This window comes from Canis lupus, chromosome 23 (genome assembly GCF_003254725.2).
Source record: "Canis lupus dingo isolate Sandy chromosome 23, ASM325472v2, whole genome shotgun sequence".
Classification (NCBI taxonomy): domain Eukaryota; kingdom Metazoa; phylum Chordata; class Mammalia; order Carnivora; family Canidae; genus Canis; species Canis lupus.
The window spans coordinates 21802676-21819433 of NC_064265.1; the positions used below are offsets into that span (position 1 = coordinate 21802676).

A 16758-nucleotide genomic window follows, 5' to 3' on the forward strand; every position below is an offset into this window, starting at 1 on the left:
ATGTAAAGTCTCATTGAAAATAGATTTAGTTCTCTTTCTTGTTGGCAAAGGTTTTCCACTTAGAATAACAACAATGCTTTTTTTTTTCCTTTTTGTTTTTATTTTTATTTTAATTTTTTTTGCAATTTTGACCCAGCCAACTTTTTGGTAGATCTATTAAAGACTTTCACATTTAGATTTTTAAAATAATGAAGATAATCTCCTTTTCCTTAGCAGCACCAAGGCATGCATTATTCAGTCTTAAAATTTTAGCTGATACTGTGTAGCATTTTCAGGCAATCATGAGCTTGTTGATCTCAGAATTGGTATGAAATGACAAGATCTGTCATTTCAAAGTTGGATGGGGAGAATGCTATCCCTATTTGTTGGAAATAAGTGGGTGAAAATGAGGTAAGACTTTTAATTTCTGATGGGATTAGACAGATTTTATGAGCTTTCCTGGAAAGTCTCAGTACCTCCATTCTCTAGACTTTCAGCTTCTTGCGCTATGTCACCCACTACCAATGTCAAGGAACAGACTCTCAAAGCCATCTAGCGTTGTCCAGTAGCTAGTCTAGGAGGGTCAAGCCTTCCTTTTGGGATGTGGCTAACTGGCTACTTTAGATAGAGTTAAGCTCTGGATCTCTGGCTTCTCCGGATACTTCCAGACTTCAATGAAATGCCACACCTCTTGAAAAGTGGAATGTGTCATTGTTCCAAAGAGGTCAGATGATGCAACCTGGAAGAGCAGGGGGTTGGCTTCCTATGGGGCACACTTAGGAAAATTTGGAGAAAAGAAGAAGGAAGGTAGCCAAATTTTCTCTCCTTCCCCTCTCTCTCATTGGCTGCTCCACAATACAGTTTCTCTGCACAGTCCGTCTGGAGACGTCAGATATGGTCCAGCAGAGTTGGCTGGGTCCCTTCACAGCTTCTTCTGAAGCAGTGGCCATGCGTTGCCTTGTGTTTCTTTCTTTCTTTTTTTTTAAGATTTTATTCATTTATTCATGAGAGACACAGAGAGAGGCAGAGACATAGGTAAAGAGAGAAACGGGCTTCCTGTAGGGAGCCCTATGTGAGACCTGATCCCAGGACCCTAGGATCATAACCCAAGTCAAAGGGAGATGCTCAACCATTGAGCCACCCAGGTGCCCTCACCTTGTGTTTCTTGCCAGTCTTCCCTGCCTCGTATCCCATTCCCTTACTCTCACTGCCTGGGCCACATACCTCCTCAATATAGCATTAATACTTAGTTCTTGCTTCAGGCTCTGTTTCCTAAGGAGCTAGGTCTGAGATATCACTCAAGGGCACTATCCACTTTGGTAGGCACAAAAGCACTTACATTTCACTAGGTCTGTGAAGAGTCATGTTTAGAAACCAGTGTAAACTGCCATAACATTCCCAATGTAATCCAAGGGTATTTTAGGGCAGTGACTCTCAGTGTAAGACCCTCAAGTCATTATAGTCAGCATCACCTGTGAAGTTCTTAGAAATGCAAATTCTCAGGTGTTGGGACGCAGAAATCTGTGTTGTTTTAAGCCATCTTGATGATTCTGATAAATCTTGAGACTCAATGCTTTAGGGCTTCTGATAAGATTGATGCCCAGGTGACTACCTGACTAGCCTCCCCATAATCTGATGCTATTACAAGAAGCAAGCCAGTTCTCAAAGACTGACATGTATGAACAAAAGGCGTGTGAAATCTAAACCTAAATGTCTAATTACTAATATACAGTTGAATATGCTGAATTTCCAGTGACTATATATTTAAAGCCACTTTTCAAATCTACCCTTTCCAGGTGGCTGAAAAGGCCCAAGCAATCTGCAGGTTGCTCGGTGAACATGGGAGTAAAGGAAAGTTGATCATTTTGAGTGACAGTTCATTTAGACATTGCAAGGTCAGAGGGTTTATGCAACCCTACAATAGAACACACATCTCCAGTGATTGAATACTAGTGGTTAATTAAATTTAGTGTTGCTCTCCTCTGGACATCACTGGATAAACTGCAAAATTCTCTTTCTGGCATCTTCTTTTTATATAGTATTATATTAGAACACATTCAGCGTGGTATACTGTTCTGAGATTCAGTTGTTCAGTCTTTAATTGTGGTAGTATCTTTGTGCTTCAGGAAAAGAAAGTAGGGAAGGCCAGATGATTCTAAATATTTGGACATCACAAAAATCCCTGGATGTTGACATTATACAGCCTTAGCCATGGCAGTGTGTAAGGTTTGTTATCTCCAACTTCCCTTTCATTGTCACAGAGATTATTTTTCTTAGCTTATTTAACTAGATAATAGTCTTCTTTGCAAAGGGCATCTCTCTATATATGTATTGAAGTATGTTGTTGGGAACACAAGCACATTATAATAATTTCATAGTATACACATGCTGTTTTCAGATATCCTGGTGTGCTCTTAATTGATCTTTTAAACATATGGTATGGTAAAAAGCTGTTGTGTGGGAACTGAGAAATTTCTCTTTGTCATTTTAAAAATTATATGGCTTGGCATTTGGTTTTCATGTTTTATTTCTGGAGTTATTAACAATATTAGAATACTAATTGAATATTCAAATTTCATCAGATGACAATAGTTATAGCATAATTCATAGATTTTAAAAAGTTTATTATTTAAAAACGGCTTAAACAGTTTATCCATATACTTTGGAAATAGAAGCATTGATAAACACATTTAAAGCTGCTGAGACTTGAAAAGAATGTTAATATCTAGCTGTGATAAAGACTTGTTTTTTTAGTTTTATAATATAGACATAACTAATGAATAATGATATAATGATGTGTTTCATGGTATGCCTTATCCTCCCTTCATTTATTGATTGCCTTCTTATTTTGTTTCATTTGAAATAACTTATTTATGATTGTAAAATTATTCTGTCAGCTATATTTATAATAGGAAAAGCTGGACATATCATAATTGCCCAGTGATGGGGCATTGGTTAAATAAGTTATGGTATACCCTAAAGTAAAGTACTTTTCAAAATTTAAAATGATGTTTTAGTAATATATTTACTAAAAAGTCCAATTATTCTCAAAAGAATAAAGGCAGTTTCAAATGATTCTGTTTTTGTAAATTAATGTGTTTGCCCCCATATATATATATATATATATATATATATATATATATATATATATATTAAAAAGGAGCAAAATTGGGGCATCTAGGCAGTTTAGTCAGTTATGTGGCCGACCCTTAATTTTTGGCTCAGGTCATAATCTTAGGGTCATTAGGTGAAGCTCCAGGTCGGGCTCCAGCTCAGGAGAGTCTGCTTGAAGCTCGCTCTCCCTCTGCCCCCTCCCCTCCACACATATAAATAAATAAATCTTAAAAAAATAAAAGGCAGCAAAATAGTTGAGGCACCAAAAGTAACAGAGGTGACTTTTGGTAGTGAGTTTATAATGATTTAAATTTTTTTCTATTCTTTGCTTATTTATGTTGTCTAACTTTTCTATAATGAACATAAAGCTTCATGAAGCCATTCAGCTATTTCCCAAATGGCACAGATCAATACAGTACATGATTATCATTGATGAACCATTGTGTTTCCTTTTTTGTTTATTCCCTGTGAATTTAGAAGTACTTTTTGCTTTACTCAGAAAGCATAATAGGTTTTGGGTTAATAGTTTTGTACTTACCACTTGCTACTAACTCCCAAACTAACTGACTTAAAACAGCAAAAGTAAAGTATTTCTCCTGGTATGTTGGATTTGGGTACTTCTGCTCATTTAGTCTAGCTTATTCCTATAGCAACATTTATCTCAAGAGTCTCTGGGGCTCTAAGATCCAAGACGACCTCATTTACCTTTCTGGAGGTTGATGCTAGCTGTCGGCTATGAAATCTGGTTCTCCTTTTTATGGCCTCCCATCCTCCATTAGGCTAGACTGGCTTCCTTTCCTACTGCTCTCCAGGAGGCCTTACTGGATGACAATGGCAAGACTCTGAAACCTCATGAGACCTAGATTCTAGAATGCACATGGCATTCCTTCTGCATATTCCATTGGAAAATCAGATTACAAGATCAGTGATAACTCACAGGGTGAGAATAGGTTCCTCTTCATGATGGAAGGATCAGGAAAGTATCTATTAATATCTATTTTTAGTTTGCCATAGAGGTGACCAAATCATTAAAGGCAGAACCCCACTTTAATTGACAAAATGTATTTTTGCGGCTCTCACATCTTAGGACTATAAGTAGTTCCAATGTCATATTAAAATAGTCTATTAAAACTAAAAAGTATTAAATGTTTCGTAAGTGTGGATTATCTCATTTAATCAACAGAACAACATTTAATGGTAGGGACTATTGTTTTTTTTCCATTTTACAGAGAAAGGAAATTAAGTTAAGAAATATTAGTTCTACTGCTTGGGTCACATCAGTTAGCTGGGGAGATAAGTTTTAAATTTATATTCTGACTCTAAAGTCTGATTTTGTAACTTCTCTCCCTGTGCTGCCAAATACAGTAGTCAGTAGCCACAGGTGGCTGTTGCAGACTTTAATTGGCTAGTCTGAATTGAGGTATGCTAGATGTATAAGATATATACTTTTTTAAATGAAAACTTAGTACAGAAAAGGAGCATAAAATAACCCATTTTTTTACATTGCTTATATGTTGAAATGCTTTTCTATGTGAATTGAATTAAATAAAACATTATTGTATTCATTTCACCTGTTCCATTTTACTTTTTTCATGTGGCTACTAGGAAATGTAAAATTATGTATGTGACTCATGTCTGTGACTCACATTATATTGCAATTGGTTAATGTTACTCTATACACTGATGCTTTACAGCTTCTCATTGTTATTTTTTTAATTATGTGGTTGGAGACCATACATGATTTCAAAGCATAATATTTAAATCTCTGTATTCCAATGTATAATCTGTACTTGCCAATAATAATAATAGCAACCTTAAAATCCAAACACAATAATAATTTAGTTTGTGTTATGTTACAATAATGAAGAGAACTGTTATAAATTGAATACACGTTTCTTCACGCTATTATATTTGCAACTACTAAATTGCTTGATGCTTTAAAAAAAGTTCATTTTAAAATTTTCTTTGTCTTTCTGTGGAAATACAGTGTCTATATTCTTCATCTTTAATTATTTGTCTATATTGTTTATGTTTGTCTATATTATTTATCTTTAATTATTCTAATGTGGGTCACATGAAAGGTTAGAATGTTTCAATTTGCCTTTATCACTTATTCGTGTGGGAAACCCAAGCTGGACATCTGTGACAGCCAAAGGTCTTGCCTGCTAGTTTTCACCATTGTTCTTTCTCTTTTTCTTGTTGACCCATCCTCCCTGCTCTGATTGTCTCAGTTGAGGAATTATTGCCTAGGGAATTCACCTATCTTGCTATCACAGTTGGTTTATTGCTTTGCTGGTCCCTTGGCCAAAACCTCAGGGTGGCCGATCATTTGTACTTCTAGCACTTCATTTTCTAAATTAAGATAGGCAGATGTGTTGTTCCATACAAGAAAGGTTCTCTAGAAATCCCATGCTATTAGTAGTTTGGCAATGCCAATTACTAATTTCATCAATTTCTAATGGGTTTGTACTTGGTCTTTTTATGAGCTGTGCTCTTTAGAGCCCTTGAAATCTAACTGGAGTGTTTGGTTAAAACACCCACCAGGTGAAACAGCTCTTTGGACTGATACTTCCTCTTGTTGGAGCGAAATTGCATGTGCCAGCATGTCTGGTTTATAAAGTTCGTTACACACAAGGTTAGAGAAACTCATATGGAAAGATTGAAGAGAGGTACAGAAATTTGAAAATCAAATGCTTAAAATTCTGCCATTTGTGCTTTCTTTTATGAACCATTAGGCTGAGCCAGGTTGTGTGTGTTTTTTTCTTTTGTTACACTTTTTTCTAAAAGATTTTATTTATTCATGGGAGACACACACACACAAACAGAGAGATAGAGATAGAGATAGAGAGAGAGAGAGAGAGAGAGACAGAGACATAAGCAGAGGGAGAAGTGGGCTCCATGCAGGAGCCTGATGTGGGACTCCATCCCAGGACCCCAGGATCACACCCTGAGCCAAAGGTAGGCACTCAACCACAGAGCCACACAGGGATCCCCTCTTTTGTTAAACTTAAATATTTTGAAAGTGTACTTGTATTTCAAGGGTAGGTTGAATTCTTGTCCCCAAGGCAAGTGATGTTTCCAAATAGCTAGTAGCCAAAAAATCCTCAGGGACACTCTTCTTGACATTTCTTAAATATTAAAACCAAAGAAATCTATTCTTTTCTTACATTTGGCAAGAAGGAATCCAATATCTCTCTTGCTAAGACAAAATGGGAAGGTAATTGATTGAGAAAATAAAGTTTAATACCTATATGGACCAGAATTTTGCAGTATTTCTTAGCATTAATAGGATATGTTCCTTCCTTCACGTACACATTAGAAAAAACTATTGTCAATACCCACTGGATTCTTTATGAAGTTCATAGACCTTATCGGTTTCCTTGCTAACTAGCAATGTACCAGCTCTAAAGCATTAGCTTAAAAATTAGAATTTTCCAAATTGCCATACAAGTTTGCTGAACTAGCAGAATACATCCCTGTCATTTATTTTCCTAAGCTACACTCCTGCTTCATTTAAAATGAAGACATCCCTTTGAACAAAATTAATCATTAGTTTTTTTTTTCCAAGTAGGCTCTTGAAAAATATGACATTCTTAAGTAGCTAATATGTTCAGAATAAAAATGGGAAATTCTTTGGAAATCTGTTTGCAACCTAGCTTTGCTCTGATTAATAACCCTTGCAAATGTGTGCTTATTATACCATAAACATGACCTTTATAAGAACATTAGAAAAATCAAACTATGGATATGCCATGTCAGAGACTTTTTAAATGTCAGAAAATGTAATGCTTTTAAATTAATATGATTTTTATAATACTTAACTGTTGAGGGTATTTTTGAACTTCTTATGAATTTGGGTTTATCAAAAATTCTTAAAGGGGTTTTGTCATTAAAATAGTCAGGATTGGCTCAAATTAGATGCTAAAGAATATAAATCTCTTTGAAAAGATAAAAAACAATTAACTGTTTTTAAGTTTAGCATGGCTAAGCTTGCCAAACAAATAAGCTATTTATTACCTAAGTTTCTTTTAGCCCCTGACCAGAAGAGAGGACTGAACAATTGGAGAATGTTTTAATTCAAAGAGAGATGCTTCCCAAACACAGTGCTTTGGGGAGTATGCGTGTAAAAGGGGCAAAGGGTGGAGCAGAGCATGTCTGGTTTTTGTTGGGGTTGATAATGATGTCTAGAGGTAGACTTATAACTGGTTCAATGTGGGAGGTTTAGGTCTAAGTTGGGGTATACACTTTACACAGTGTTTGATTTCCTAATACTGTGGAATAAGTTTACCAGGAATTTGGAGGCTTAAAATCATACTCCTTTATTAGTTCTCAGTTCTTTTGGTCAGGAGTTGAGCACTGGTGTGGCTGTGTTCTCTGCTCAGAGCATCATAAGGCTAAAATCAAGATTTTGGTTGGAGACTTTGGGGAAAAAATAAAAATCTGTTTCTAAGTTCATTCTTGTTGGCAGAATTCAGTTCCTATGGTTGTAGGACTGAGGTCTTTGTTTCCTTGCTCCTGTGAGTCTGCAGCTGTTCTGAGCTCCTTAACCATGTGGCCTTCATCTGCAAGCCAGCAACAGCACCATTGAATGCTTTTGGTGCTTCTTTGACCAGCAGGAGGATGTTCTTTGCTTTTAAAGGTCACATATGATTAGCTTAGGCCCACTCTGATAATCTCCGGATTTTGAGGTCATGTCACTTAGAATAACATAATCACAGGAGAAATACCCAGCAAATTCACATTCTTGGGGATTGTGCACAGTGTGTACACTGGGAAGCAGAAAATCCATCTTAGTATTTTGCTCAACGCACACACACACACATGCACACACACACCCTCGCCTGGACCTTGGCTTGTCAGTTCCATTTTCTGGCTGCAGGGTTCTTAGTGTATGGTCCCTAGATCAAAAGATCAGCATTGTCTGTCAATTAGTAAAACATGCAAATTAGCAGGCCTTGCTCAGGACTCAGAACCTCTAAGTAGAGGTTGACCTCAAGCATTTGTGTTTTAACAAATCCTCCAGGTACTTCTGATGCTCACAAAGTTTGAGAATCAACATTTTAGACCAGGAAACTTACAGCTAGTGCCAGAGAACTAAATCTGGCTTGATGACTGTTTTAGTAAATAAAATTTTATTAGATCATAGTCATGTCCATTGGTTTAAGTCTTGTCTGTGGCTGCCATCACACTACAACGATGGAATTACAGTACAGATCATATGGTTCACAAAGCTTAAAATATTTATTATTTGGCAATTTCCAAAAAAAGAAATGTTTGCCTACCCCTACTCAGGGAGTAGATTATTTGATTGGTTAAGTCCCATCCTATTCAAACTTGTTCTGATTTTTTATGTCTTCCCAGATGAATCCTACAACATTGCAGAGGAGATTTAGAAGCTCATTTTCCTATAAAGTTTTAACCCTTGACAGTCATTCCTATTGGAAGGACTGAAAGTGTGCCATTTCCTCCAGACATGGTTGCAACTAAAATAACTTTTTTTTTATCCTTCCTCTGCACTTTCAGTCCTCTGTCTGCTTTTTCTGTCTTAAGTGAAAATGGAGAACATCTGTTCACCATCCTTCCTATATTACTTTTCAAATAGTCAAAGGCTGTTAAGTCACACTGAGTCTCTTACCTGCAGGCAAACATTGCCAATAACTAGCTTCTCCCAATTCCTTTTCTTTCTCTATCTGCCTTCCCTTGAATCATATCTTTTCTGTATTTTGGATATTTGCCAGGGTGTGTACCTCTCTCATAAGCTATTAACCATGAGCATACTTACCCAATCCTTCTGGTTTCAACATTAAAATGAAATAGAACAACAAACAAATGAACCTTCCAATAGTCTAGATTTTAGCTTTTTATTTTGTGAAGACTTCTATGTAATTGTGTTTCTTCCGAACTTACCTTTGTTTGAACTTCACTAAATGTGGCCTGTATGCTTACTTTACACCCTTCTCTCTCCAAAATCAGTCCAACAATCAGGCTTAATATGATTAATTCTTATGTTCTGAAGTCTGACTCATTGATGTCAGACATATGGTGTACTGGATGCTTTTCACTGGCATGTGATGTTTTTAGTTGGCCAGCCAATGGGTTCAATATACTCTAGGTGCCCAACAATAATTTACCTGTTTTTTTTTTTTTTCATTTCTGCCCATTCTGTGAATCAGTAAATCAATGAAATCTCTATTTTCTCTTTCCTTTAGTCATATTAAGTATGATCCTTCATATTGGTATCTTCTGATTTGTGACACTAAAAATATATGCAAAATTTTTTTTGGTTGTTTTGTTACAACTTTTTGTATTTCTTTTATCATTCTTTGTCTGGTTTCTTCCAGAATACATGTTTTTGTTTTTTGTTTTTTTTTTGTATGGATTGCAAATATACACAGAGCTGTTTTTCCGTCCCTTTTGGTGTCTCTTCTACCCTACTTTATCTGTGATATACATTTGTGCTTTTGGTATTATGGATATCTTTGAGGGACAGCTGGTTTTCCTAAGCTTGCCTCTCGAGGTACGCCCTGCTATTTCCTTTAGCAGATTAAAGCCTGCTCATTTGAAATATCTCATTACTGAAATAATCACTTTTAGTTTACCAATTGTACTGCCTTTGCCTTTCCAGAAACATAATGAATAATATAATTTGCTCCAATCAATCAAATTTACATCCCATGTGTCAAAAATGTAGGGTTTTATTCAGAGACCATATTCACATAGGATCTCTGAACATACGAATTTTTAAAAATAAAAATAAACATGTTTCAAAGAAGATTTACCTCACCATGTTCTTATGTTATCAGGGAAGGACTTAAGATATTTTTGTAACAGTATATAATACTCTGAACTGTGATGGGTAAGTCTGAGTTTTTGCAAACAGGTCTACTATGCTTGTATCAATAGTTGGAATTTATCAGTCAGTTGAGATCCTACCTAGGCTAGCTAAATGAAAATGTAGCCAAGGACAATTGAAAATGGAAGACAACATTAAAAATGAAAATACAGACTCTCCAAAACATCTACTGGCTTTGTGGTAGTGGCCATTAAAGACAGAGTGAGCATACAACATGGCTGTCTGTGGGGAATAAGAAATAGAAGATTGTGTGTTTGTGTATAAGAATAGAAAAGAAAGGAATTGTATAGCACTCATGATTTGGCTAGGGGTATTTGACAAAAAGAGCCAACTAAAATTTTGGCTAGACTAATTGAATTCTTCAGCTACAAGCAAGACTGCCATAAACAATTATTATCAAGATTTCCCCAGTGCCAATATGCCATCTAAAACTGTTTGCCTGGAATAGTTGGTGAAAATGTAGCAAATGGACAAGAAAGCTACTCATAAAATTAAGTGGCCTTGATTCCAGTCCATATAAATACCAAACATATGACATTCTGTTTAAAAAAAAAAAAAGTGCCGGTCATATTTGATACTGTTAATTAAACATCACACATGGCTCTTTGCTGGAAAAAAAAAAAAAAGTGGGCTTCAAACTATAGGAAAATATGGAGCAAAGACCAAAGTAAGGCCAACCAATGTCCAGTGAGAAGCTGGTTTGCTTTTGTTAATAAATGCTAATATTAACAAATTTTACTTGTTTTTATTTGATGGTTCAGAGAAATATTTTATTAAATAAGAGAAAACTATTATTCCAAAGGGGTTGCTGAAGAGAATAGGGATGGAAAAAAGAATGTGCTCATTCCCTTGCTATTGCTTTCATTTTATCTTTATTTAAAGGGCTTGGGATCATATTTACTTTTATTAAAACTTACCCAGTACATTCACAACAGTGGGCAACCAATAAATATTTGATGAATGTTTGTGAGAGAGAATGAACGTGCCAAGAAGTAAATCTGAGAGGATAGAGAAGTGAGGGGTGGTAAGAGAGAAGAGGTGACAGAGCAGACAAGTAATTGAAAACGAAGCTAAGAAGGGATGACTGTGAATCAGCGTGTGTCCATTTTTCCACTGACCAAAAATAATAGTAAATATTTCCATGCTAGATTCTGAGTTGGCTATTTTAGACACAGAGCTGGTCTCTGTCTCATGTAATACTTTGTCAGATAATGTCATATGCTTAATTACTTTCCAGTTTAAAAGATAGAAATACTTCTGTGGATCACCGTGAGATCTTGGAAGAGTGGATGTTTCCATATAGGACATCTTTCTGGGTAGTTTCCATGTTGTTTCCAGGTTGTTTCAGTAATAGCTCTGTCTAGGTCAGGTGGGTCATTTGCATATCTGATTTGATGATGATCATTCCCCAGATTACTGTTTTGTATTCCCTCTCCCGTTCCTTCCTTCCTCCCTTCCTTCCTTTTTAATTTATTTCTGTCTCTTTTCTTAATCTTGTTTCTTGTGCCTACCACCACAATGCTCATCCATTGAAAACAAACATTATTTAATAGTTCATGTTCTTAGTAGGAATGAACCACAGAGATTAATGAAATTAAATATAGTTCACCATTTCCATTTACTCTCTTTGGATTAGTTTTCAGAGAAACAATGTCTTATTTATCCATTCACTTATTCATTCACTCAAGAACACTTAAGTGCCCATAAACTTTGAAGCACTTCATTAGGCATCATGGGAAAAAATTAAGGTAAAACAGACATGAACACTTCCCTTCCAAAGCTTTTTAAGCCATAGCCAGATAATTGTACTAGCAAATAAAAAAGTAAGACCCAACATAATGATTAATTATTTAAACAATAACTTTAATGAAATAAAATTTCATAAAATATTGTATCGGTTTATTTCCTATCATTTAAATAAAATCATGAAAATATCAGTAAGAAGAGTTACTATAATCTAGTGTTTACACTGTTAAATATTTCTCCATGTAATCCTTAAATCCTGTGATTTAGGTGTTATTTTCTTAATCTATAGGAGAAGAAACTACATAGCTGCTAATTGCCTTAGGACATGAAAATGTTGGAATTTGGATTCAGGTTTCTGATGACAAAGCCTGTTCTCATCACCACTTAAAATATTCTGTGGAAGTTTGCAAAGGAGAAAATTGATTTTGGCGTTAAATGGACAGGGGGGAGGAGAAATGGCATTTCAGCTAAACCTTGAAGGGCAGGGAGGAGTTAAACAAATGACATAAATGTGAAAATATTAAACAAGTATTTTCCTTATCTTACTTATATGATGAAGCCACTCAGTGGTATGAATAGGCAAGAAAAGGTCATAATGACATTGATAACATGGGAGACGGATAGTTAGCGCTTGGAAGGCATAATGACTTTTGAAAATGATATGCGGGACAGATCAGAATCATTCAGGAAAATGCAGTGCCAATTTCACAAGAGACGCTTCTTGCAGAATTTCTCTCCTCTCTCAGCAGGCATTCCTGCTCAAAGCAATTTGACTCATTCTGTTTTGTTCTTCCTTTGGGATTAATGTCCTTTCAAAAGCACAAAATAATCTTTACAATTTAAGGCAAACAGACCCATGAATTTAAAAGGACTAACTACAGCTCTGTGTCTGTGATCAGAACCCCTTCTCCAGTTTCCTTTTAGGGTTAGTAGTTCTTTTGTTTTCCACAGACCTTTCTCAGTTTACATTGATCAGGTCAATCCACAGGCTTCCACTCTCAGAGACAGATCAATGAGGAAGAATAGCTATGAGGAAGCTGTATATTTTCAAGCCGTTCAATCACATCTGAGTCTGGAGGGGGTATCACTAAACATATTATGTCTACAGTCACTGTTGCAGAAAGCTGAGGAGTGGAAGTCTCCTACTTACTGAGGAGACTTACTGTTGTCCTCATAACCTGGGCAAGCTTTGGCAAAAAAGTCACATGCCACTCTTATTCCTCTAACCAGATTCTAACCTGCGGAAGGCAGAACAGTTGGCCAAATAGCTTGATATAAGAACACCAATCATGGGGATGATTCTACTTTGCATCTTCTTATGTTTATAAAGCATTTCTATGTGTCTTCTAACATGGTCTTTAACTCTGAGAGTTGAGTCTAAGATGTCCTGATGTCATCAGGTTTAGGTCATTTTGAGTATTATATTGGGGATAGCAAACTTTGGTCAACTGGATTAGATACTAGTATGTTGTGTTGGAAGGATTCTGAGGTCAACTAGATATATGATTGATTGGTAACTATGTCCTGAGTACTAGAAAGGGAAGTAGTGATAGGGATTTGTATCCTTGGCTTATGGGGACAATGGATAGAATAGGATTTTTACCAAGAGCAGGAATACTGAGCCCAGCGAATTAGTGGTTGCCTTCCTACTTTGAATTGGCTGCTACAAAGTACTTAATTTCATACAGCCTCCGTTTCACTACTACAAAAATTAAATTATTCAGGCTGTGAAAATTAAAATCCTATGTATATATAAAGAGCTCAAAAATTGTGAGTGGTTATTATTATTATTTTAATGTTTATTATTATTATTTGAAATTGAATAATTCGGTGCAGATAGTCCACCACACACACCAGCAGAGTGCAATTTAGTTACTGGGACATTTTATCCTCATTGCTAAATTAAATATTTCTCTTCAAAATTTATTTAGGCCAGTGATATCTGGATACTCAAATTCTAATACTCCTAATAAGAAAATGAGCTTTTAGGAAATTTGTAGTCAAAGAAAAATCAGAGACCATTTCTGTGATGCCCTACATTAGTCAGTTAGGTCTGGTTTGGTCTGAGTTGAGTCAGATCAATGGGTTTTAGTAGCACAAATCAGGATGTGTATGTACCTCACAGCAAGCAAAGAACTATATAATTGAGGTTGCAATTCACAGGAGGGCAAGAAAGTGATTATGGCAAGCAAAGAAAAAAAAAAACAAAAAACTTCTGTTCTCTTATTTACCTTAGTCTCTGGTCTTGGACTTTCGGTCAGTGCCTGGTATTCTCTGAGCTCAGGGCCACTGCAGACTGCCTCTCTCAGACTGACCCTGTACTGCCAGCACTCTCTACCAATGTGGCTCCCAGCAGTGACAGCTCCCACTGATTATTTGCTCCCCTTTTATTTTAGTTTCACTTTAATCCTCATATTTAACTGTATTATTTTATGAGGTCTTTTATTTTATCATAATATAGATGTCCCTTTTCATTTATATGTTATGTTTGGTAATGGCTCCATAACCTTGATATGATGACTTTCTCTTCCCTGAGGCTATAAGCAAATTCTGTTTTTTTTCTCTCCTGGATTTGTAAATCCTGTCTCTGCTCTCTCCTAGCTATGTGAATATGAAAACTTAGATCCTTTACTCCAAGGCAGTTTCTGTTTCCATCAATACCTCTTTGTGGGCACCGGGGTGGCTCAGTGGTTGAGTGTCTACCTTTGACTCAGGTGGTGATCCTGTGGTTCTGGGATCAAGTCCTGCATTGGGCTCCCCACAGGGAGCTTCTCCTCTGCCTATGTCTCTTCTGCCTCTCTTTGTGTGCTTTTAAAAACAAAAACCTCTTTCATGTGATCCCCACAATTTATTAGGTATTTGAGAGGAAGAAGGGTGTAATATGATCAAAGAATATGGGCTTTGAATCAGATATCTCTGATTTCTAATTCTTCTTGGCTCTACCACTTAACAAGGCAGTTTATCTTCAGTAAATGGATCTCACTAAGCCTCTGTTTCTTCACCTGTATGATAAGAACAAGGATATCTTCGTTGTTTACATAAATAATGTATATAAAAAGCCATCTAGCACAGAACTTAAAATATAATAAGTGCTCACAATGACAGGACTTCTTAGAAAAATAAAATATGGCTTGTGTATCTTCTCACTTGCAATCACTTATAGACATTTTATTTCTCTTCCATTTTAAAGCCAGTCATTTTCAGAACACCATAATTACTACAATTCCATTAGTAACTGATTTTACAACACTTCCAAGGACCAAATGTTTCAGAATTAAAAGAAAATATAAAGTTAGGTTTGTTTTAAGCAAAACCTGCCAGAAGAAACAATCACATTGAGGCCGAGACTAAACAGAGCACATGTCAGCTCCACAGGGAATGTTCTTGAGGAAACTGAAATCTGAATTTTTTTTTTTTTTTTTTTTTTTTTTTGCTATTATAGGATTTGTAAGAATGTTCACCAAAGTACTGGAAAACAGAACTTACATTTCCTACACCTCAGAAGCTAATAGATGCTACAAATGGAATGTGCTAAGTGTAGGCCCCTTAAGATGGCAAAAATGTGATTGCCACTCTTTTTGATATATTTTATTTTAATTTGGCGATGGTGATAGTGACATAGTCTCTTCCATGGTTATTTCTAAATGTTACCCACTGCTAACTCCAGTTGCATTTCCTAGGAATTTTGTGTCATGACTATTATGAAAGAAGATTCAATTGAAATGTGGGGAAAAAAATCACAGTGAAACATTGAATGAAAACATTCACAATCAAGTGAATGCTGTAGCACATATGAGTTTTAAGTTCAAGAGAATTAATATTGATGGATGTAAGTTTAACTTCTACTTTGCTCTTCTGGACTGTGTAGATTCATTGAAAGGGAAAACTAAATCAATAACAGAAATAAACAGAACTGAATTCAAACAGAAAAAATTGTCTCAAAAAAAAAAAAAAGAAAAAATTGTCTCTTTGGATGAATGCATCTGCTTAGTTAATTTGGGCTACTCTAATAGAATACCATAGACTGGGTGGCTTATAATTAACAGACATTCATTTCTCACAGTTCAGGAGGTTGGTAAATCCAAGATCAAGGCACAGGAAGATTTGGTATCTGGTAAGTCCTAGCTTCTGGTTCCTAGACTTTAGCCACACTTGTGGAAGTCAGGGAATCTTTCTGGGGCCACTTCTATAAAGGCACTAATCCCGTTCTTGAGGGCTCCAACCCTCATGACCTAAACAGCTTCCAAAGGCCCCACTTCCAAATGCCATCACAGTGGGGGCTGGATTTCAACATACTAATTTGGGGAGGAGGGCATGAACATTCAGTCTATTGTGTAATGGTATCTGGTAGATTCAATATATGCATAATATGCAATACACTGGATTATAAGCACCAGTGGAGCAAGAAACTGAAATTGCTTCCTGAATATTCCATTGCCTTAAAAAATGAGTCCCGCTCAGTATATATTCATTTGATTTGCTTTGGCAAAGTTTACTTGAAATCAGCCTTTTGTTTATAGAATTTGTTGTTCTTTATTACACGTCGTCAACAAAATGGCAATATCTGAATAAAATGTAGCTATAATGGCTTAGACTCCGGAAGCAGAATGTTTGGTGTCGAATTTTGGCTCTACACTTTACTAATGGTGTGACCTTGAGCAATTGTCTTTAACCTCATCATTCCTTTTTTAATTTTATTTTTTAAATTCAAAAGGCTATGAAAGTACAAAGGAGATACACTACGTAGAGTTCTCAGTACACTTCCCTTTGTGCAGAAGTTGAAATGTAATTGCTTTTAGGCTGATGGAGAAGAAAGGGGAGTTGTTTAAAAGATAGAGTAAATTCACACCTCAAAATGAAATCCATGGTTAAGAAACTTACGTTGAGAAAAAAAAAATGCTAATAAAATTATGTTATAAACAGATTAGAGCATTTTATATTTGGACCATGTAGTTAGCTCTTTTTAAAGAAAAAAAAATCAACAATGGAATCTTAATTGGACTCATTATTGGACTAAAAATATGTGATAAAGTGTTCCTCACCTTTTAGCAATACACACTAATATA

General features: G+C 35.8%; 1 protein-coding gene across 4 annotated transcripts in view; it reads left to right on the forward strand.

Moving 5' to 3' along the window:
- ZNF385D (zinc finger protein 385D) overlaps positions 1-16758 on the forward strand; it is an 891925-nt gene that overhangs the window by 648204 nt on the left and 226963 nt on the right. Inside the window, exon 1 of one of the 4 annotated variants that reach the window (XM_049100151.1) lies at positions 3979-4067. The exons of the other annotated variants lie outside the window; for them this stretch is intronic. Coding sequence (XP_048956108.1) covers positions 4054-4067 — 14 coding nt within the window. The 5' untranslated portion in view covers positions 3979-4053. Of the gene's footprint in view, positions 1-3978; positions 4068-16758 lie in introns of those variants that run through there. 4 annotated transcript variants of the gene reach the window in all.